The 23997-nt window shown below is 37.9% G+C and overlaps 1 protein-coding gene across 17 annotated transcripts in view; it reads right to left on the minus strand.

Annotated features, from left to right (window-relative positions):
- The window catches only part of SPIRE1 (spire type actin nucleation factor 1), a 362107-nt gene that overhangs the window by 64605 nt on the left and 273505 nt on the right, over positions 1-23997 (minus strand). For all 17 annotated transcript variants that reach the window (XM_077136029.1, XM_077136030.1, XM_077136026.1 and 14 more), the window contains one exon: positions 23020-23184. In XM_077136029.1, coding sequence (XP_076992144.1) covers positions 23020-23184 — 165 coding nt within the window. The remainder of the gene's footprint in view (positions 1-23019; positions 23185-23997) is intronic.

Consider the following 23997-nt stretch of genomic DNA (forward strand, 5'->3'; position numbering starts at 1 on the left):
CTTCTCCTAAGGTCAGGTACACCATAAAGATGCCTACTATTATTCAACATTGTACTAGAAGTTCTAGCTAAAGCAATCAGGCAGGACAAAGAGATAAAAGGCATCCAAATTGGAAAGGAAGAAACACAACTCTCATTATTTGCAGATGATATGATACTAAACTAGGAAGATCCTGACAAATATACAGCAAAGTTACTTGAGCTAATAAATTCAGCAAAGTGTCAGGATATAAAATTAATGTGCAAAAATCAGTAACATTTCTATTTACAAGCAATGACCTAGCTGAGGAGTTAGTCAAGGAAAAAATTCCATTCAAAATAGCAACTAAAAGGATGAAATATTTAGGAATGAACTTAAGTAGGGACACATAGGACTTGTACACTGAAAACTACATAACACTGCTAAAAGAAATCAAAGGGGATCTGAATAGGTGGAAAGATATTCCCTGCTCATGGATAGGAAGGCTAAAATAGTTAAGATGTCAATTTTCCTCAAATTGATCTACAGATTCAACACAGTACTAATCAAAATTCCAACAACCTACTTTGAAGATTTGGAAAAGCTAACTACCAAATTCATCTGGAAGGTAGAGAGACCCCGAATAGCTAAAAGCATCCTAAAAAAGATGAACAAAGTGGGAGGATTAACACTCCCTGACTTTAAAACCTATTATAAAGCCACAGGGGTCAAACAGCATGGTATTGGCACAAAGACAGAAGAATTGACCAATGGAATAAAATTGAGAGTGTAGAAATAGATCACCAAATCTACGGTCAACTGCTTTTTGACAAGGCCCTCAAATCCTCTGAACTGGGACAAAATAGTCTTTTCAATAATTGGGCATGGAAGAACTGGATATCAATAGCCAAGAGAATGAAAGAGGACCTCTATCTTACACCCTACACATAAATTAACTCAAAGTGGATCAAACACCTAAATATAAGAACTAGCACTATAAAGCTTCTAGAAGAAAATATAGGGAAACATCTTCAAGACTTAGTAATAGGAGGTAGCTTCCTAAACTTCACACCCAAAGCACAAGCAATAAAATTGAAAAATAGATAAATGGAAACTCCTCAAAATCAAATACTTCTGCACCTCAAAACACTTTGTCAAGAAGGTGGAAGAGGCAGCCAACTCAATGGGAGAACATATTGGGAAAGCACATATCAGATAAAGGTTTGACTTCCTATATGTACAAATAAATCATACAATTCAACAACAAATGAACAAACAAAAGAGCAAAAAAAATTTATAGCAAACTATAAAATGGATTAAAGATATGAATAGGCATTTTTCTGAAGAGCAAATACAGATGGCTCAAAAGCAGCTGAACAGATACTCATTTTCATTAGCTTTAAGGGAAATGCAGATCAAGACTACAATGAGATACCACTTCACACCTATAAAAATGACTGCTATTAAACAAACAGGAAACTATAAATGTCGGAGAGGATGTGGAGAAACTGGGACACTTATGCACTGCTGGTGGGGATGTATAATGGTGCAGCCACTATGGAAGATGGTTTGGCAGTTCCTTAGGAAATAAATATTGAGTTGCCCTATGACCCAGCAACTACTTGTATATACCCAGAAGAACTGAAAGCAACAACACAAATAGACATTTACACACTGATGTTCATAGCAGCATTATTCTCAATCACCAAAAGATGGAAACAAACCAAATGCCCATCAACTGATGAGTGGATGAACAAAATGTGGTATATATATACGATGGAATATTATGCAGCAGTAAGACAAAACGATGTACTGAAGCACATGACAAGATGGGTGAGCCTTAAGGACATAATGCTGAGCAAAATTAGCCAGACACAAAAGGACAGATAAGATTTCACTTCAATTCCAGCATAAAGGTATAACGAGAGGCTTATAATATGGAATATAGGGGACTCAGAGATACACAGAAGCTAGAGATGGGTGGACCGTTAGCTAATGAGGTTGACTTCCAATGTAAGGGAACAGACAGGAGCAAAGGTGATTTTTCAGTAGGTCTAGAAGTAATATTACCATATTGAAGATGAACAAGATTGAAGGGGGTTGTACAGACCTACGTGTCTCACTGATCCACACTAGAAATATAAATTAGTTCTTGTAAGAATTACTTCGAAGTTATGATTCTTTTTTTAACTGTTTTTATTAATTAAAAAAAATTAACAAACAAAACATTGTATATGTAGAATGGAATGATATCTAAATCAGTAATCTTAATATCATCACATAGTTGCACAGTCATCATTTCTTAGTACATTTGCATCGATTTAGAAAAAGAAATAAAAAGACAACAGAAAAAGAAATAAAATGATAATAGAGAAAAAAAGACTATACATACCATACCCCTTACCCCTTGCTTTCATTTACCACTAGCATTTCAAACTGAATTTATTTTAACATTTGTTCCCCTGTTATTTATTCGAAGTTATGATTCTTGTATAAAGAGTGGTTAAGTTACAGGGGAAAACTGTTACTGCATGCAATGAGCTATGTTCAAAAGGAAACCATCAGCACTACCACAGCAACAGCAGAGGTAAATGATGGGGGGAGCGACAAGAGTTAAGAGGAGGTTTAGATCTATTTGGTGGGGGTGTGTTTATTGGTTTGCTCTTTCTTGGGAACAATGAAATTATCTAAAATTGAGAATGTTGATGGACAGACTTTAGGTCTTCCACCTGAATGCAAGTGCCTGAAGGATGCACTGACAGAGAAATAGATTGGTGAGCGATGGTATATACTTATGAACAAAGGTAGTGATGCTACGAAAAGGAACAATGTCATGAGGGATGCAATGATGTGAATGAACATGAGGGATATTTGGTGAGACAAAATAAGCCAGAGACAAAAAAAACAACAATGGTGTGGTCACCTTTACAAAATGCTTATAAGAAAACAGGGGCCTAGACTGTAAGCTTTTAGAGCAGACACATTAAGTCTGGAGTGGTGACTACTATTTCTGGATTTTGAGAGGCTGTTTTATATATTCAACCTGATATTTAGAGATAAGAATGAAGCCCAACAGTTGGGTTAAAGTAATTCAGAACATAGGGGTAAGGAAGACTGTGTCTGTATTTTAGAACCACACTTATTCTTTGAGACCAATGGAAGAAAGGTTTATTTGGTCTGGAACTGAAATTTTCTGTGGTGCATAATCTAATTCAACCTATCTATATAGTTCATTGAACAATTGAAACAAAGGGAGCACAGAATAAGAAAGAGGTCCTTTAATCCTGTATAGATTATTGTAATGCCAGGAAACATCCTAGACTACATTAAGCTGATAATCAGAAAGTATTGGCAAAGTCCCCTGAGGGAGGGGAGAAAGAATATGGAATTATTAAACCTTATCATCAGGGAATTGTCTGATACTGTGTCAAACTATATGGATATCCAAATCAATAGGACATGTCATCAATCATGAGGCTTACTCTTGTGAAGTTTATGTAGGTAGTGGAGAAGCTTAGCCTACCTATAGGCATGCCTAAGAGTTACTTCTGGAGGACCTCTGTTGTTGCTCAGATATGACCTCAGTCTCTCCAAGCCCAAACTCTGCAAGTGAAATTAGTGCCTTCCCCTGATGTGGGACATGACATCCAGGGGTGAAAAGTCTCCCTGGTGATGTGGGAGATGACTCTCAGGGATGAATCCAGACCTGGTACCATGGGATCAACAATTCCATCCTAACCAAATGGGGGAAAAGAAGTGTAATAAATAAAGTCTCCATGGCAGAGAGAGTTCATATACAGTCGACAGGCTATTTTGGAGGTTGCTCTTATGCAAACTTCAGTTAGATCTTGCTACCTATCATAACCTGCCAACCCCCAACCAGGACCATTCCAGCCAATCCTAAAGAACACCTAGGGCAATTTATAAGATTCCACAAGGGTTCTAGGCACTAGAGCAGCTTTCCAGAAACCTACAACCTCCAGACGGGTCTCTGGTCCAGGTAAATCTGAAACCTAGGACAGCCTCTCCAGAACATTAGATAGTTTCATCTCCCAACCCCATATTAGTGACAGACCCTTCCAATATAAAAAAAATATAGAATTATGATAGCCCAAACACCCCTAAAGAGAGGTATGGAAAGATCAAGGATGATGGTGGAATTATACATAGAAGATAGAACTTAACAAATGAATATGAATGCTGAATCATTAAATTGATACCTCTTTCAGTCTCCAGTATTTCAGAGCAGCAAGAAGTAAAAACCAAAAATATGAAATTGTAACCCATGTCAAAGTCTGAAATATATTCTATAACTATTTGTCATGCTGTGCTTGGAAATATATAGCTTTTTGTATATATGTAATTTTTCACAAAAAAAGGGGGAAAAAGTCAATTGTGATGATAAAAAAGTATTTAAGCCCTCAGCCTCCCATATTCTGGATCAGCTAGAAGGAACAATATGAGAGGATTATATGGCAGCCCATAACAAACTCTGGGATCTGTCCTGTAACCACTTGTTGAAAGTGCTTTGAAAACTATTGCTTTTTATGTCTTTGCTTTGTATATATGTTATACTATACAATAAAAAAAGTTAAGGGCAGGCCATGGTGGCTCAGTAGGCAGAGTTCTTTCCTGCCATGCCGGAGACTTGGGTTTGGTCCCCAATGCCTGCCCACGTATAAAAAAAAAAAGAGAGATTAAGACATTCCTAGATAAATGAAAGCTGAGGGAATTCATCACCACTAGACCTGCCCTACAAGCAATGCTAAAGAGGATTCTGCAGTTTTCAAGGAAAAGACATTAGACAATTGACCAAAGGTGGATAAAGAAATAAAGATCTCTCGTAAAGATAACTACATGCGGAAATAAAAATAACAGTATTATTCTATTTTTGGTTTGTTATTCTACTTTTTCCTTTCTACAAGATCTGAAAGGCAAATGCATAAAATATAATGATAAATCAATGGTTTGGGACTCACAATGTATAAACATGTAATATATGACAAAAACTACATAAAGTTGAGAGGACTGAGAAGTTATGGGAACATAGTTTGTGTATGCTACTGAAAAAAGATGGTATAAATCCAAACAGTTTTGTTACAGATTTAGGATGTCAAATTTAAGCCTCATGGTAACCACAAAGAAAATATCAGAGAACATAACTCACAGAAACAGAAAGCAGAGTCTGGTTACCAAGGACAGTGTGTGGGAGGCATGGGAAGTTAACGCACACTGGGTGCAGGGCTTCTGCTTGTGGTGATGGGAAAGTCCTAGTAATGGATGGTGGGGAGGGTACGACAACACTGTGAATGTGATTAGGTCAGTGAATGGTATGCTTGGGAGGAATTGGGATGGAAGATCTATGCTGTATATATATTTCCACAGTTAAAAGAAAGAGCATTTTAAGAAAAAATGACAATTAAATGCAACACATGAATCTGGATAGGGTCTAAAAATGGACAAAAAGACATTATTGGGATATATGAAAAAATGGAATTTAGAATGTAAGCTTTCTATCAATGCTAAATTTCTTGAACTCGATAAATATCCTGACCCTGGCTACATAAATATTCTTGTTCTTAGGAAACATACATAGGAGTGTTATGTGTTTGCCGAGAATGATGTACGCAATCTACTCTCAGATGTGCATAAAACAAAGATAGCTAAAATAGGTAAGTAGATAGAGAGACAGATGATGGAAGTCAACAGAATTCTGAGGAAGAAAGAAGATGCTGCTATACGCATTGCCATGTGATGGAAAAACCAAGGAACCCCAAAGACTGCCGGTCAGTTAGTAGATATGGACCCTGGAAAGAAGGAAGCCTTATTAGCTTCTGATACTGTGAGCCAATAAATTCCTGTTGTTAAGCCAACACACTGCATGCTATTTGTTTCAGCAGCTAGGAAATAAATATAGATGGATAGACAGGTAGAATAATAAGGTGAATATGGCAAAATGTTAAAATTGGTGGATCTGGGGGAGATCCAAGATGGCATCTTAGTAAGGTACATGCGTCTTAGTTCCTCCGACTCCAAATCAACTAATAGGTGAACAGAAACAGTACAAAACAACTCCCGGGGCTACAGCAGGGAATGGACACACAGCGTAACCAAGTCTGGGCTGGCTAGTCTGACTGCGAAACTCAGCTGCGGTGAGTGAGATCCCCGAGCGGCGGGCGATTTCCCGAGCAGCCGCAGCTGCGGCGGTCCGAGCTAATCCCTCCCTCCTTCCGGGGCGGGCTGAGAGACTCGGAGAGACAAGCTTCCCAGCCAAGGCGGCCGGCGCCACACTTTTGCAGGCGGCTTCGAGTCCGCGACTACAAGTCTCGGATCAGAGGGCTATCCAAAGTCTGGGCTGGCAAATCTGATTCCGAATCTTGGCTGCGGCGAGACCCCCGAGCGGCCGCAGCTGCGGCGGTCCGAGCTAATCCCTCCCTCCTTCCGGGGCTGGCTGAGAGACTCGGAGAGACAAGCTTCCCAGCCAAGGCGGCCGGCGCCACACTTCTGCGGGCGGCTTCGAGTCCGCGACTACAAGTCTCGGATCAGAGGGCTATCCAAAGTCTGGGCTGGCAAGTCTGATTCCGAGTCTTGGCTGCGGCGAGACCCCCGAGCGGCCGCAGCTGCGGCGGTCCGAGCTAATCCCTCCCTCCTTCTGGGGCTGGCTGAGAGTATCGGAGAAGTAAGTTCCCCAAGCCGAGGCAGGCGGCGCCCTTCTTCTGCGGGCAGCTTCGAGTCTCGGCTTTAAGTCCGCGGCTACGAGTCCCGGATCAGAGGGCTATCCAAAGTCTGGGCTGGCTAGACTGACTGCGAGACTCGGCTGCAGTGAGACCCCCGAGCTGCGTGCGATCTCCCGATCAGCGGCAGCTGCGGTGGTCCGAGCTACTCCCTCCCCCCTTTCCGGGCCGGCTGAGAGTATTGGAGAAGCAAGTTTCCCAAGCCGAGGCAGGTGGCACCCCTCTTTTGCGGGCGGCTTCGAGTCTCTGCTTCGAGTCCGCGGATACGAGTCTCAGATAGGAGGGCTATCCAAGCCGCGGAAGCCCCCCCCCCACGGGAGGCTTCCTGGTCCGGTGGGGAATCCCCCAGGCCCGCTGCAGCCCGCAACCAGCCACAGGGTCCCCTCAAGCCGCGGCAGCTGACGCCCCCACCACGCGCGGCCCCTGAACCAACGGAGAGATTTGGATCCGAAAGCCCCAGGCCACGGAGATCGGTGACTGGGGGAGACCCATTCCAAACACTTGAGACAAACGTGTGCCACGTGCGCCACGTACTGGGCAAGATAAGAAAAACAGATTCCAGATATTTCACAGAAAAATCTTACAACCTTGCTGGGTCCAACACCCAGAGAAATCTGAATAAATGCCCAGACGCCAGCAGCAGAAGATAACTGTCCACGCTCAAAAGATTGAGAATATGGCCCAGTCAAAGGAACAAACCAATAGCTCAAATGAGACACAAGAGCTGAGACAACTAATCCTGAATATACGAACAGAAATGGAAAACCTCTTCAAAAATGAAATCGATAAATTGAGGGAGGACATGAAGAGGACATGGGCTGAACATAAAGAAGAAATAGAAAAACTGAAAAAACAAATCGCAGAACTTATGGAAGTGAAGGATAAAGTAGCAAACATAGAAAAAATAATGGATAGTTACAATGATAGATTTAAAGAGACAGAAGATAGAATTAGTGATTTGGAGGATGGAACATCTGAATTCCAAAAAGAAACAGAAACTATAGGGAAAAGAATGGAAAAATTTGAACAGGGTATCAGGGAACTCAAGGACAATATGAACCGCACAAATATACGTGTTGTGGGTGTCCCAGAAGGAGAAGAGAAGGGAAAAGGAGGAGAAAAACTAATGGAAGAAATTTTCACTGAAAATTTCCCAACTCTTATGAAAGACCTAAAATTACAGATCCAAGAAGTGCAGCGCACCCCAAAGAAATTAGACCCAAATAGGCGTTCTCCAAGACACTTGCTAGTTAGAATGTCAGAGGTCAATGAGAAAGAGAGGATCTTGAAAGCAGCAAGAGAAAAACAATCCATCACATACAAGGGAAACCCAATAAGACTATGTGTAGATTTCTCAGCAGAAACCATGGAAGCTAGAAGACAGTGGGATGATATATTTAAAATACTAAAAGAGAAAAACTGCCAACCAAGACTCCTATATCCAGCAAAATTATCCTTCAAAAATGAGGGAGAAATTAAAACATTCTCAGACAAAAAGTCACTGAAAGAATTCGTGACCAAGAGACCAGCTCTGCAAGAAATACTAAAGGGAGCATTAGAGTCAGATACAAAAAGACAGAAGAGAGAGATATGGAAAAGAGTGTAGAAAGAAGGAAAATCAGATATGATATATATAATACAAAAGGCAAAATGTTAGAGGAAAATATTATCCAAACAGTAATAACACTAAATGTCAATGGACTGAATTCCCCAATCAAAAGACATAGATTGGCAGAATGGATTAAAAAACAGGATCCTTCTATATGCGGTCTACAGGAAACACATCTTAGACCCAAAGATAAACATAGGTTGAAAGTGAAAGGTTGGGAAAAGATATTTCATGCAAATAACAACCAGAAAAGAGCAGGAGTGGCTATACTAATATCCAACAAATTAGACTTCAAATGTAAAGCAGTTAGACAAAGAAGGACACTATATACTAATAAAAGGAACAATTAAACAAGAAGACATAACAATCATAAATATTTACGCACCGAACCAGAATGCCCCAAAATACGTGAGGAATATACTGCAAACACTGAAAAGGGAAATAGACTCATATACTATAATAGTTGGAGACTTCAACTCACCACTCTCATCAAGGGACAGAACATCTAGACAGAAGATCAACAAAGAAATAGAGAATCTGAATATTACTATAAATGAGCTTGACTTAACAGACATTTATAGGACATTACATCCCACAACAGCAGGATACACCTTTTTCTCAAGTGCTCATGGATCATTCTCAAAAAAAGACCATATGCTGGGTCACAAAGCAAGTCTTAACAAATTTAAAAAGATTGAAATCTTACACAACACTTTCTCGGACCATAAAGGAATGATGTTGGAAATCAATAATAGGCAGAGTGCCAGAAAATTCACAAATACGTGGAGGCTCAACAACACACTCCTAAACAACGAGTGGGTCAAAGAAGAAATTGCTAGAGAAATTAGCAAATACCTCGAGGCGAATGAAAATGAAAACACAACATATCAAAACTTATGGGACGCAGCAAAGGCAGTGCTAAGAGGGAAATTTATTGCTCTAAATGCCTATATCAGAAAAGAAGAAAAGGCAAAAATTCAGGAATTAACTATCCATTTGGAAGAACTGGAGAAAGAACAGCAAGCTAACCCCAAAGCAAGCAAAAGGAAAGAAATAACAAAGATTAGAGCACAAATAAATGAAATTGAAAACATGAAAACAATAGAGAAAATCAATAAGGCCAGAAGTTGGTTCTATGAGAAAATCAATAAGATTGATGGGCCCTTAGCAAGATTGACAAAAAGAAGAAGAGAGAGGATGCAAATAAATAAGATCAGAAATGGAAGAGGAGACATAACTACTGACCTCACAGAAATAAAGGAGGTAATAACAGGATACTATGAACAACTTTACGCTTATAAATACAACAATTTAGAGGAAATGGACGGGTTCCTGGAAAGACATGAACAACCAACTTTGACTCAAGAAGAGATAGATGATCTCAACAAACCAATCACAAGTAAAGATCGAAGCAGTCATTCAAAAGCTTCCTAAAAGAAAAGTCCAGGACCAGACGGCTTCACATGTGAATTCTATCAAACATTCCAGAAAGAATTAGTACCAACTCTCCTCAAACTCTTCAAAAAAATCGAAGTGGAGGGAAAACTACCTAACTCATTCTATGAAGCCAACATTACCCTCATACCAAAACCAGGCAAAGATATTACAAGAAAAGAAAACTACAGGCCGATCTCTCTAATGAATATTGATGCAAAAATCCTCAATAAAATTCTAGCAAATCGTATCCAACAACACATTAAAAGAATTATTCATCATGACCAAGTAGGATTCATCCCAGGTATGCAAGGATGGTTCAACATAAGAAAATCAATTAATGTAATACACCATATCAACAAATTAAAGCAGAAAAATCACATGATCATCTCAATTGATGCAGAGAAGGCATTTGACAAGATTCAACATCCTTTCCTGTTGAAAACACTTCAAAGGATAGGAATACAAGGGAACTTCCTTAAAATGATAGAGGGAATATATGAAAAACCCACAGCTAATATCATCCTTAATGGGGAAAAATTGAAAACGTTCCCCCTAAGATCAGGAACAAGACAAGGATGTCCACTATCACCACTATTATTCAACATTGTGTTGGAGGTTCTAGCCAGAGCAATTAGACAAGAAAAAGAAATACAAGGCATCAAAATTGGAAAGGAAGAAATAAAACTATCACTGTTTGCAGACGATATGATACTATACGTCGAAAACCCGGAAAAATCCACAACAAAACTACTAGAGCTAATAAATGAGTACAGCAAAGTAGCAGGTTACAAGATCAACATTCAAAAATCTGTAGCATTTCTATACACTAGCAATGAACAAGCAGAGGGGGAAATCAAGAAACGAATCCCATTTACAATTGCAACTAAAAGAATAAAATACCTAGGAATAAATTTAACTAAAGAGACAAAAGACCTATACAAAGAAAACTACAAAAAACTGCTAAAAGAAATCACAGAAGACCTAAACAGATGGAAGGGCATACCGTGTTCATGGATTGGAAGACTAAATATAGTTAAGATGTCAATCCTACCTAAATTGATTTACAGATTCAATGCAATACCAATCAAAATCCCAACAACTTATTTTTCAGAAATAGAAAAACCAATAAGCAAATTTATCTGGAAGGGCAGGGTGCCCCGAATTGCTAAAAACATCTTGAGGAAAAAAAACGAAGCTGGAGGTCTTGCGCTGCCAGACTTTAAGGCATATTATGAAGCCACAGTGGTCAAAACAGCATGGTATTGGCATAAAGATAGATATATCGACCAATGGAATCGAATAGAGTGCTCAGATATAGACCCTCTCATTTATGGTCATTTGATCTTTGATAAGGGAGTCAAGCCAACTCACCTGGGACAGAACAGTCTCTTCAATAAATGGTGCCTAGAGAACTGGATATCCATATGCAAAAGAATGAAAGAAGACCCATCTCTCACACCCTATACAAAAGTTAACTCAAAATGGATCAAAGATCTAAACATTAGGTCTAAGACCATAGAACACTTAGAGGAAAATGTAGGGAGATATCTTATGAATCTTACAATTGGAGGCGGTTTTATGGACCTTACACCTAAAGCAAGAGCACTGAAGAAGGAAATAAATAAATGGGAGCTCCTCAAAATTAAACACTTTTGTGCATCAAAGAACTTCATCAAGAAAGTAGAAAGACAGCCTTCACAATGGGAGACAATATTTGGAAACAATATATCAGATAAAGGTCTAGTATCCAGAATTTATAAAGAGATTGTTCATCTCAACAACAAAAAGACAGCCAACCCAATTACAAAATGGGAAAAAGACTTGAACAGACACCTCTCAGAAGAGGAAATACGGATGGCCAAGAGGCACATGAAGAGATGCTCAATGTCCCTGGCCATTAGAGAAATGCAAATCAAAACCACAATGAGATACCATCTCACACCCACCAGAATGGCCATTATCAACAAAACAGAAAATGACAAGTGCTGTAGAGGATGTGGAGAAAGAGGCACACTTATCCACTGTTGGTGGGAATGTCAAAGGGTGCAACCACGTGGAAGGCAGTTTGGCGGTTCCTCAAAAAGCTGAATATAGAATTGCCATACGACCCAGCAATACCATTGCTAGGTATCTACTCAAAGGACTTAAGGGCAAAGACACAAACGGACATTTGCACACCAATGTTTATAGCAGCATTATTTACAATTGCAAAGAGATGGAAACAGCCAAAATCTCCATCAACAGAAGAGTGGCTAAACAAACTGTGGTATATACATACGATGGAATATTATGCAGCTTTAAGACAAGATAAACTTATGAACCATGTAATAACATGGATGGACCTAGAGAATATTATGCTGAGTGAATCCAGCCAAAAACTAAAGGACAAATACTGTATGGTCCCACTGATGTGAACGGACATTTGAGAATAAACTTGAAATATGTCATTGGTAACAGAGTTCAGCAGGAGTTAGAAACAGGGTAAGACAATGGGTAATTGAAGCTGAAGGGATACAGACTGTGCAACAGGACTAGATACAAAAACTCAAAAATGGACAGCACAATAATACCTAATTGTAAAGTAATCATGTTAAAACACTGAATGAAGCTGCATCTGAGCTATAGGTTTTTGTTTTGTTTTGTTTTGATTTTACTATTATTACTTTTATTTTTTTCTCTATATTAACATTCTATATCTTTTTCGGTTATGTTGCTAGTTCTTCTAAACCAATGCAAATGTACTAAGAAATGATGATCATGCATCTATGTGATGATGTTAAGAATTAATGATTGCATGTGTAGAATGGTATGATCTCTAAATGTTGGGTTAATTTCTTTTTTTCCGTTAATTAAAAAAAAAAAAAAAAAAGAGAAGGGATAATTGGAGATGAAGGGATACAGACTGTACAACGGGACTGGATATAAAAACTCAGAAATGGACAGCACAATACTACCCAATTGTAATGCAATTATGTTAAAACACTGAATGAAGCTGCATGTGAGGTATAGGTTTTTTGTTTTTGTTTTTTTTGTTTTTTTTTCTTTCTATTATTGCTTTAATTCTTATTCTGTTGTCTTTTTATTTCTTTTTCTAAATCGATGCAAATGTACTAAGAAATGATGAATATGCAACTATGTGATGTTATTAAGAATTACTGATTGTACATGTAGATTGGAATGATTTCTAATTGTTTTGTTAATTCTTTTAATTAATAAAAAAAAAAAAAGAAAGTAGAAAGACAGCCTACACGATGGGAATCAATATTTGGAAACGACATATCAGATAAAGGTCTAGTATCCAGAATTTATAATGAGATTGTTCAACTCAACAACAAAAAGATAGCCAACCCAATTACAAAATTGGAAAAAGACTTGAATAGACACCTCTCAGAGGAGGAAATACAAATGGCCAAAAGACACATGAAGAGATGCTCAATGTCCCTGGCCATTAGAGAAATGCAAATCAAAACCACAATGAGATATCATCTCACACCCACCAGAATGGCCATTATCAACAAAACAGAAAATGACAAGTGCTGGAGAGGATGCGGAGAAAGAGGCACACTTATCCAATGTTGGTGGGAATGTCAAATGGTGCAACCACTGTGGAAAGCAGTTTGGTGGTTCCTCAAAAAGCTGAATATAGAATTGCCATACGATCCAGCAATACCATTGCTGGGAATCTACTCAAAGGAATTAAGGGCAAAAACTCAAACAGACATTTGCACACCAATGTTTATAGCAGCGTTATTTACAATTGCAAAGAGATGGAAACAGTCAAAATGTCCATCAACAGACGAGTGGCTAAACAAACTGTGGTATATACGTACGATGGAATATTATGCAGCATTAAGACAGGATAAACTTATGAAGCATGTAATAACATGGATGGACCTAGAAAACATTATGCTGAGTGAGTCTAGCCAAAAGCTAAAAGACAAATACTGTATGGTCCCAATGATGTGAATCGACACTCGAGAATAAACTTGGAATATGTCATTGGTAACAGAGACCAGCAGGAGTTAGAAACAGGGTAAGATAATGGGTAATCGGAGCTGATGGAATATAGACGGTGCAATAGGACTAGATACAAAAACTCAAAAATGGACAGTACAATAATACCTAATTGTAAAGTAATCATGTTAAAATACTGAACGAAGCTGCATCCGAGCTATAGGTTTTTGTTTTGTTTTGTTTTGTTCTTATTATTATTACTTTTATTTTTTTCTCTATATTAACATTCTATATCTTTTTCTGTTATAATGCTAGTTCTTCTAAACCGATGCAAATGTACTAAGAAACGATGATCATGCATCTATGTGATGATGTTAAGAATTACTGATTGCATATGTAGAATGGTATGACGTCTAAAAAAAAAAAAATGGTCAGCACAATACTGGCTAATTGTAATGTAATTATCTTGGAACGCTGAATGAAGCTGCATCTGATCTATAGTTTTTTTTTTGTTTGTTTTGTTTTTTTTTCTCTTATATATTTTTGTACTTTTTATTTTTATTTGTGTTTTCTCTCTGTGTTATCACTTTATTTCTTTTTCTGTTGTAGTGCTGTTTCTTTCTCTAAATCGATGCATATGTACTGAGAAATGATGACCATACACCTATGTGATGATATTAAGAATTACTGATTGCATATGTAGAATGGATTGATTTCTATTGTTGTGTTAGTTAATTTTTTTAATTAATAAAAAAAAAAATTGGTGGATCTGGGTATTTGGGTGTGAGTGTGGATGGGGTAATGGGGGAGTTCTCTGTATGAGGTTTATATTATTTTTTTCATTAAAGAAGTTGTGGTTTACAAAACAATCATGTATAAAATACAGGATTCCCATACACTACTTATGCCGGTTTGAAAGGATTATGTACACTAGAAAAGCCATGTTTTAATCCTGATCCATCTTGTGGAGGCAACCATTTCTTTTAATCCCTATTCAGTACTGTAGATTGGAAACTTAATTAGATCATCTCCACAAAGATGTGACATGCCCGATTGTGGGTATTAACCTTTGATTAGAGGGAGATGTGACTCCACCCATTCCAGGTGGGTCTTGATTAGTTTACTGGAATCCTTAAAAGAGGAAACATTTTTGGAAAAAGCTAGAGAACCACGAGAGCCGGCACAGCCAGAGACCTTTGGAAATGAAGAAGGAAAATACCCCTGGCAGAGCTTCATGGAGCAAAAAGCCTAGAGAAAAGGCTAGCAGACATTGCCATGTTCACCATTTGCCTTTCCAAAGCTGAGAAACCCTGAACTTCATTGGCCTTTCTTGAGTGAAGGTAACCTTTTGTGCGAGGCTTACTTTGGATTTTTTAGTTGTTTTATTAATTTTTTAATTTCTTTATAAATATCAAAAAACACCAAACAAACGCAAACATTCATAATTTTTGATCATTCTGTTCTACATATATAATCAGTAATTCACAATATCATCACATAGTTGCATATTCATCATCATGATCATTTCTTGGAACATTTGCATCTATTCAGAAAAAGAAATAAAAAAACAGAAAAAAATTCATACATACCATACCCCCACCCCTCACCCTCACCAACCACCAGCATTTCACTCTAAATTTATTTTAACATTTGTTCCCCCTATTCTTCATCTTTATTCCATAAGTTCTACTCGCCTGTTGATAAGGTAGATAAAAGGAGTATCAGACGCAAGGTTTTCACAATCACACAGTCACACTGTGAAAGCTATATCATTATACAATCATCATCAAGAAACATGACTACTGGAACACAGCTTCACATTTTCAGGCAGTTCCCTCCAGCCTCTCCACTACATCATGGATAACAAGGTGATATCTATTTAATGCATAAGAATAACCTCCAGGATAACCTCTTGACTCTGTTTGGAATCTCTCAGCCATTGACACTTGGTCTCATTTCACTCTTCCCCCTTTTGGTCAAGAAGGTTTTCTCAATCCCTTGATGCTGAGTCCCAGCTCATTCCAGGGTTTTTCTCAATTCCTTGATGCTGAGTCTCAGCTCATTCCAGGATTTCTGTCCCACGTTGCCAGGAAGGTCCACACCCCTGGGAGTCATGTTAATTTGGACATTTTCACAGCTTTAAAACTGTAAACTTGCAACTTCATAAATTCCGCTTTTTAAAAGCTATTCTGTTTCTGGTCTATCGCATACTGACAGCTAGCAAACTAGGACACCCCTCTATTATCAACACCTTGTATTGGTATAGAACATTTGCTATAACTGATGATAGCACATTTTTATAACTGCACTATTAGCCATAGTCCATGGTTTAACTTAGGGCTAAACCATGTTTGTGTAGTATACTTCCATGGATTTAAAAAAATTTTATTCTGTTATTGTTATGTGCAATCTAACATTTTCCTCTAATCACATGTATTTCAGTGTTGTTTCACAATGCTGTGCCACCATCCATTACCAAAACATTCCCATCATTCTGAATAGGAACCCTGTTCATTTCAAGCCCTAACTTCCCATTCCCTACCCCTATCCCATCCCTCAGTAACCCACATTCTAGATTTTGACTCTATGAGTTTGCTTATTCTAATTGTTTCAGATCAGTGAGATCATATAATATGTGTCCTTTTGTCTCTGGCTTATTTCACTCGGCATGATGTCTTCAAGGTTCATCCATGCTGTCACATGCACTGGGACTTCATTCCTCATTACGACTGAGTGATATTCCACTGTATGCATAGACCACACATTTTTTTCTAAACTTTTTTTATTGTATAGTATAACATATATACAAAGCAAAGACATAAAAAAGCAATAGTTTTCAAAGCACTTTTCAACAAATAGTTACAGGACAGATCCCAGAGTTTGTCATGGGCTGCCATACGATCCTCTCATATTTTTCCTTCTAGCTGCTCCAGAATATAGGAGGCTAGACAGCTTAAATACTTTTTTATCATCACAATAGACTTTTTTTCCTTCTTTTTTTGGTGAAAAATAACATATATACAAAAAAGCTATAAAATTTCACACACATCACCACAATTAGTTATAGAATATATTTCAGACTTTCACATGGGTTACAATTTCACAATTTTAGATTTTTACTTCTAGCTGCTCTGAAATACTGGAGACTGAGAGATATCAATTTAATGATTCAGCATTCATATTCTTTGTTAAGTCCTATCTTCTATGTATAATTCCACCATCACCTTTGATCTTTCCATACCTTTCACTGGGGTTGTTTGGGCTATCGTAATTCTAAATTTTTTATATTGGAAGCATCTGTCACTAATATGGGGTTGGGAGATAGAACTATCTGATAGACAGCCTTCTAGAGGGCTGGAGTGGCTGGCCTATGTTTCAGGACTTATCTGGACTAGGGACCCATCTGGAGGTTGCAGGTTTCTGGAAAGCTACTCTAGTGCCTAGAACCCTTGTGGAATCCTATAAATTGCCCTAGGTGTTCTTTAGGATTGGCTGGAATGGTCCTGGTTGGGGGATGGTAGGTTATAATAGGTAGCAAGGTTTATCTGAAGCTTGCATAAGAGCAACCTCCAGAGTAGCCTCTTGACTCTGTTTGAACTCTCTCTGCCACTGAGTCTTTACTTATTACACTTCTTTCCCCTCATTTGGTCAGGATGGAATTGTTGATCCCATGGTGCCAGGTCTGGGTTCATTCCTGGGTGTCCTCTCCTACGTGTATAGACCGCATCTTATTTACCCAATCATCAGGTGACGGATACTTGGGTTGCTTCTATCTTTTGGAAATTGTGAATAATGCCACTGTGAACATCAGTGTGCAAATATCTGTTCAAGCACCTTTATTCAATTCTTTTGGGTATATATCCAGTAGTAAAGTTGCTGGGACACATGGTAGTTCTATATTTAACTTTCTGAGGAACTGCCAAACTGTCTTCCACAGTGGCTGCACGATTTTACCTTGCCACCAGCAATGAATTTAGTACTCCTATTTCCCCACATCTTCTCCAACACTTATTGTTTTTTTTAAATAGCAGCCATTCTACTGGGTATAGGGTTTGCTTATTTTTGCAATTGCCTTGTAAGTTTGAAATTATTGCAAAATAAAAAGCTTAAAGGAAAAAAAAGTTTGACATTACACAAAGTAATAGTAAATTAAATGACATCCCATATCATCTGTAGAATTGAAGTAAAAGTTTGACAGTATAACATACTATTAGTACAGACAGAGAAAGAGATTACTATGCACTCTGAAAAAACCACCATGTGAATGGAATCACATGTATTTTTTTGCATATGTTTAGCTTCTATTGCTTACCATTATGTTTGTGAAACTCAATTAAATTGATGCCTGTTGGAGCAATTCGTATCCCCTACTATTATTCAGTACCATAGTACTGTCATTTTACAGTTGTTGGACATTTGGGTTATTTCCACAATGTGGCAGTTACACAAAATGTTCATAGGTATAGTCTTGCATGTGTCTTTTGGCACATCCATGTACACCTATCTTATGTATGAAACCTTTGCTTACCTCAAGGCCATTAAAAGATGTTCTACCTCATTACCTTTTAGAAGCTTCTATTGTTTTACATTCACATTTACATCTAAAACAACCATGTGGGACTGATTTATTTCTTACGTCCTGGGAGGAGAAAAGGACTAAGACATATTTTTATCCCACAAGGAAATCTAATTGGCTATAAACCATCTATTTAAAAGACCATTCTTTTTTCCACTACTTTACAGTGTGACCTCTGTCATTAAGCAAATGAACATTCATGTATGGGCATGTTTCTGGACTCTTTACATTGCTCCCCACTGTTTATTTGATTATCCCTGGGCCAATTTTAATGAGTATAGCAATGTACTAGGTTTCGATAACTGGTGATATAATTTCTTCAAATTGGTTCTTTTAAGATTGTAATGGTTACTCCTGCTCTTTGCATTTCTATATAGTAGAATAAGTATGTCAGTTTATATATCCACACACTCTCATACATAAGTCTGCAGAGTATTTTACTGCATTTACATTAAATGTACAGATTTGGGGTGAACTGACATCTTAACAATATTGAGTCTTTTTAATCTATGACTATAGTAGATTGCTCCACCCCTTTAGTTCTTCCTTAATTTGACTTTCTAACACTCTAACCACCAGTTGTGCCCATCTTCTATTACATTTTAACCTAGATGCTTGATTTTTGAATGCTAGTCCAGAGGTTTTTAGTTTTTCATTAAACAGAAATTCAGTTAATTAAAATTTTCATTTCCTATGTATATCAAAAGGCAGCATTAAGAATTTGAATAGGAAGATCCATATCTCACACCCTGTACAAAAATTAATTCAAAATGGATCAAAGACCATAAAACTTCTAGAAGAAAATATAGGGAAACAGCTTATGAAACTTGTAATAGGAGGTAGTTCTAGATCTTACACCCAAAGCCCGGGCATTGAAGAAAGAAATAGATAAATAGGAACTCCTCAAAATTAAACACTTTTGTGCATCAAAGAAGTTTGTCAAGAAAGTAAAATGACAGCCTATGCAATGGGAGGCAATATTTGGAAATGATGTATCAGATAAGGGTCTAGTGTTGAGATTGTTCAACTCAACAACAAAAAGACAAACAATCCAATTACAAAATGGGCAAAAGATATGAACAGACACTTCTCAGAAGAAGAAATACAAATGGCTAAAAGGCACATGAAAAGATGCTCAACTTCCCTGGCTATTAGGGAAATGAAAATCAAAATCACAATGAGATATCATCTCACACCCACCAGAATGGCCATTATCAATAAAACGGAAAATGACAAGTGCTGGAGAGGATGTGGAGAAAGAGGCACACTTATCCACTGTTGGTGGGAATGTCAAATGGTACAACCGCTGTGGAAGGCAGTTTGATGGTTCCTCAGGAAGCTAAGTATAGAACTGCTACATGACTCAGAGATACCACTGCTAGGTATCTACTCAGAAGACATGAGGGCAAGGACACAAATGGACATTTGCACACCAATGTTTATAGCAGCATCCTTTACAATTGCCAAGAGATGGAAACGGCCCAAATGTCCATCAGCAGGTGTCCATCTGTTGATGTCCATCAACAGATGAGTGGTTCAACAAGCTGTGTTTATACATATGATAGGATATTACATAGCTGTAAGACAAAACAAAGTCATGAAGCATGTAACAACATGGATGGACCTTGAGGACATTATGCTGAGTGAGATTAGCCAGAAACAAAAGGACAAATACTGTATGGTCTCACTGATATGAACTAACATTAATGAATAAACTTGGAGAACTTCAGTTAATTTCAGGTCATCAGGAGATAGAAATAGGGTAGATAGATATTGGGTAATTGGAGTTGAAGGGATACAGAAATATGAACAGCCAGTATATAGTTGTAAATGTTGAAACATTTTTTTAATGAAAGAGAAGTTTTCTCCCAATCAAACTGGTAGAATTTAAAAGAATACTCAGTTTCTGCAAGGATGTAAAGAAATAGACATCTGTTTTAAGTAATAAATGTAACAATATTTCAAGAGGGCAATTTGGCAATATATATGTAGCATAGAACACAGCCTCTGCGGTAGAAAGAATGATCAAGGAAAATTACTGAGCATCTCAAAATTTCAGTTTCCTCATCACTAAAGTAAATCAAATTGAATGAAAAGTAAATCAATTTGATATTTAGTTAAACTGTTACAGTTTATTAAAATTAAAAGTAGCCTAAACAGTTATTACTTAAATCTATTTATTATAAAACCAAGCAATGTGTTTAAGAATCTTCTGCCTAAAATAACTCTGATTAAATTTTCTTGAAAATTTGTTTATTAATTCACTTCACAAATATTTACTGGGCACAGTGTCTGGCTGTGTGTTAGGTATATGTTCTAGCCACAAGGGATGTACAAGTGAAGAGAACTAAGTCACTGTCTTTGTAAGGGGAAATAGACAGAAAATCTGAAAATACATGGCGATGTCTGATAATGAAACAAAATGCATGGGTAAAGAGAAAGAGGGAAGACCTTTCTAATGAGATGAAATTTGAGCAGAGACCTGAAAGAAGCAAGCTCTATGGCTATGTGGGAAGAGAGAGCTCTGGGGAGAGGGAATGTAAATGCAGAAGCTCAGACAGAGGAGCATGCCTGGTATTTCTGAGGCCCTGGCAGGGGCCAGGATGGTTGAAGAGGAAAATTTAGCACGGAAACATGGAAGGAGATGAGGTCCAAGAGACAGCAAGGGATGATGAGACCACACAGGGCTGTGTAGGCCAAGGCAAGGACACTGAAGGTCAAGGTAAGGAAGCCATTGGAAGGTTCTGAGGAGAAGAATGGCATGATCACATTGTTATTTTAAGAGGCTTACTCTGGTTGTTTCTGTGCAAAGAAAAGTTTGAAAGGAGGCAGGAGAAAAAGCAGGAAGATCACTAAGAGTCGACTGCAGGGGTTTAATGAGAAATGATGGTGGCATGGGATAGAAGATATCTGAAGTGGAGATTGGCAGGAAATGGTCAGATTCAAGATATATTTTACAGGTATAGCTGTCAGGACTTGCTAATGAATTCGATGTTCCTCTCTAAGAATTTAACTCAAGAATTTCATTGTGGCTATTTAGAAAGATTTATACAAGGATACTCAAAATAAACTGCTTAAAACTGGATACATGTTGATTAATTTAGTAAACTTGGAAATAACCATAAGCTAGAAAAGATTTAGCCATTTACAAATAACGATGTTGACTATATAATGACATGGAAAAAATGCTTACAATATGTTAAATGAAAAGAAGTGGTTACAACACAAAGTATTCAATATTAACTCATTTAGCCCAAATAAAATGCTAGGAAAAATGCCTGAAGTTATACCAAAAAGTTAAAAGTTTTCTATAGGTTGTTAATTACACATTTGTAACTTTTCTTTTTTGTGCTTAAAGTGCTTTCCAAATTTTCCATAATATCCATATATTACTTATGAGAAGAAATCATTTTAAAAATATAGTACTTAAGAGATATGAATGAAGCTGGTCTGGATAGGACTAAGGTAAATCAGAATACAGGGTAAAGGATGATATCGTCCATACTTTTAAAACTTCAACTTCTGTGTGAGACCAAAGGGGGAGATGTTGACTTTGTGCAAAATTTATATTTTCAGTAGTGCATTTCCCAATTTAACTTGTATGGTCAGTTTTGTTGAATACCATAAGTACATGGAACCTTGAATAGGGTGTGAGACTTCGTTGGTTTGTCCAGGTTAGTACGATGCCCTGATACACCCCAGAGTAATTCGGGCAGTGTATAAAGAAGTATTTGCAAAGTCCCCTTGCGGGAGCTGGGGAGAAAGGAGGAAATACTAAACTTCCCCATTTGGAGAATTTCCAATATTCTTGCAAGCAGTGGGGACAACCAAATCAATAGGTTGAGCCCTTGATCTTGAGGTATGCCTTTATGAAACTTATACGTGCAAAGGATAGGCTAAGCCTACTTAAAATTAGTTCTAAGAGTCACCCTTAGAGAACCTCTTTTGTTGCGCAGATGTGGCCTTTTTCTCTAAGGCAACTCGGCAGGTGAACTCACTGACCTCCCCCAACGTGGGACATGACTCCCAGGGGTGTAAATCTCCCTGGCAATGTGGGGCAGAACTCCTGTGATGAGCCAGGACCTGGCATCAAGGGCTTGAGAAAGCCTTCTTCACCAAAAGGAAGAAGAGAGAAATGAGACAAAATAAAGTTTTAATGGTTAAGAGAGGTTATCCAGGAGGTTATTCTTATGCATACAGATATCCCTTTTTAGTTTATGGTGTATTGGAATGGTTGAAGGAAGGTACCTGAAACTGTTGAGCTGTGTTCCAGTAGCCTTGATTCTTGAAGACGATTGTATAAAGATATAACTTTTACAATGTGACTGTGTGACTGTGAAAATCTTGTGTCTGATGCTCCTTTTATCCGGGGTACGGACAGATAAGTAAAAAAAAAAAGAAGAAAGAAATAATAGGGGGCACAAAGGGTAAAATAAATTGGGTAGACAGAAATACTAGTGGTCAATGAGAGGGAGGGATAAGGGGTATGGTATGGATGAGTTTTTTTGTTTTTTCTTTTTATTTCTTTTTCTGGAGTAATGCAAATGTTCTAAAAAATGATCACGATGATGAATATACAACTATGTGATGATATTATCAGCCACTGATTATACACCATGTATGGAATGCATATGTGTGAAGATTTGCCAATAAAAAAATAAAAAATACAATACTCAGAAGAACATTTTCAACAAATAAAACTATATAAAAGTAATGATTTACCCTTATTAATAATTTTTCTTGCTACTTACCATCACCTTTCGCAAAGTATATCTTTTGGACCGGATATCATCCATTAGCATCTCATAAGGGGTGAGCTGATACTCAATGGGCAAAGGATTGTATTGCCGCTCTTGTACCTTCTTCAGTTTTACACCATTCCGCAAGTCCCTCATCACCTGTACCCAGAACCGAGCCTGAAAGAAACAAGGGTGGAACGACATCAATCAACAAGTTTACTAATTATCTTCTAATTAGCTACAAATCATACAGAACAAATGAACAGTTTAGGTTATGAAACACAGTGTAAAGGAAACAAAAAAGATAAAAAAAATTAGACTTCAGGATGCCAAAAACTGGGTCACAAACAGTGGAGAATCCACAGGCTCTAAGAGCTGAGGGACTAGGTTTAAACCTACTACGCAGGTCACTACATCGATGGCACCCCTTCTTCACCACTCCTTGTATCTGCCCTCTGCTATGTGCCAGCTCAATAAAGAGGAGGACAGTATTTAATCCATTATTGGGTTTGTTTGGCCACAGGAAGGTAGTAAGTATGATGTAACTGTATCATACTTTTATATCATCAAAAACTCGTCTTTCCAAAAGGGGGAAAAGAAGTGTAACAAATAAGGGATCAGTGACTGAGAGCGTTCAAATAGATAGACTACACTGAAGGTCACTCTTAACGCATGCTTCAGTTAGACACTGCTACCTATCATAACTTGTCAAAGGCCAACCCAAACCATTCCTGCCAATCCAAGAGAACACCTAGGGCCACACACAAGATTCTACAAAGGTTCCATGCACTAGGGTAACTCTCCAAAACCTACAACCTCCAGATGGGTCTCTGGACCAGATAAGACCTGAAATGCAGAGGGGCCAACCTCTCCAGAACATCAGCTAGTTCCATGTCCCTACTGCATATGTTCAACAGCCTCTTTCAACATGAAAAAGTTAGAATGGCCATAGCCCAAATACCCCTAAAAAGTGGGAAAGAAAGATCAAAG

This window comes from Tamandua tetradactyla, chromosome 18 (assembly GCF_023851605.1).
Source record: "Tamandua tetradactyla isolate mTamTet1 chromosome 18, mTamTet1.pri, whole genome shotgun sequence".
Classification (NCBI taxonomy): domain Eukaryota; kingdom Metazoa; phylum Chordata; class Mammalia; order Pilosa; family Myrmecophagidae; genus Tamandua; species Tamandua tetradactyla.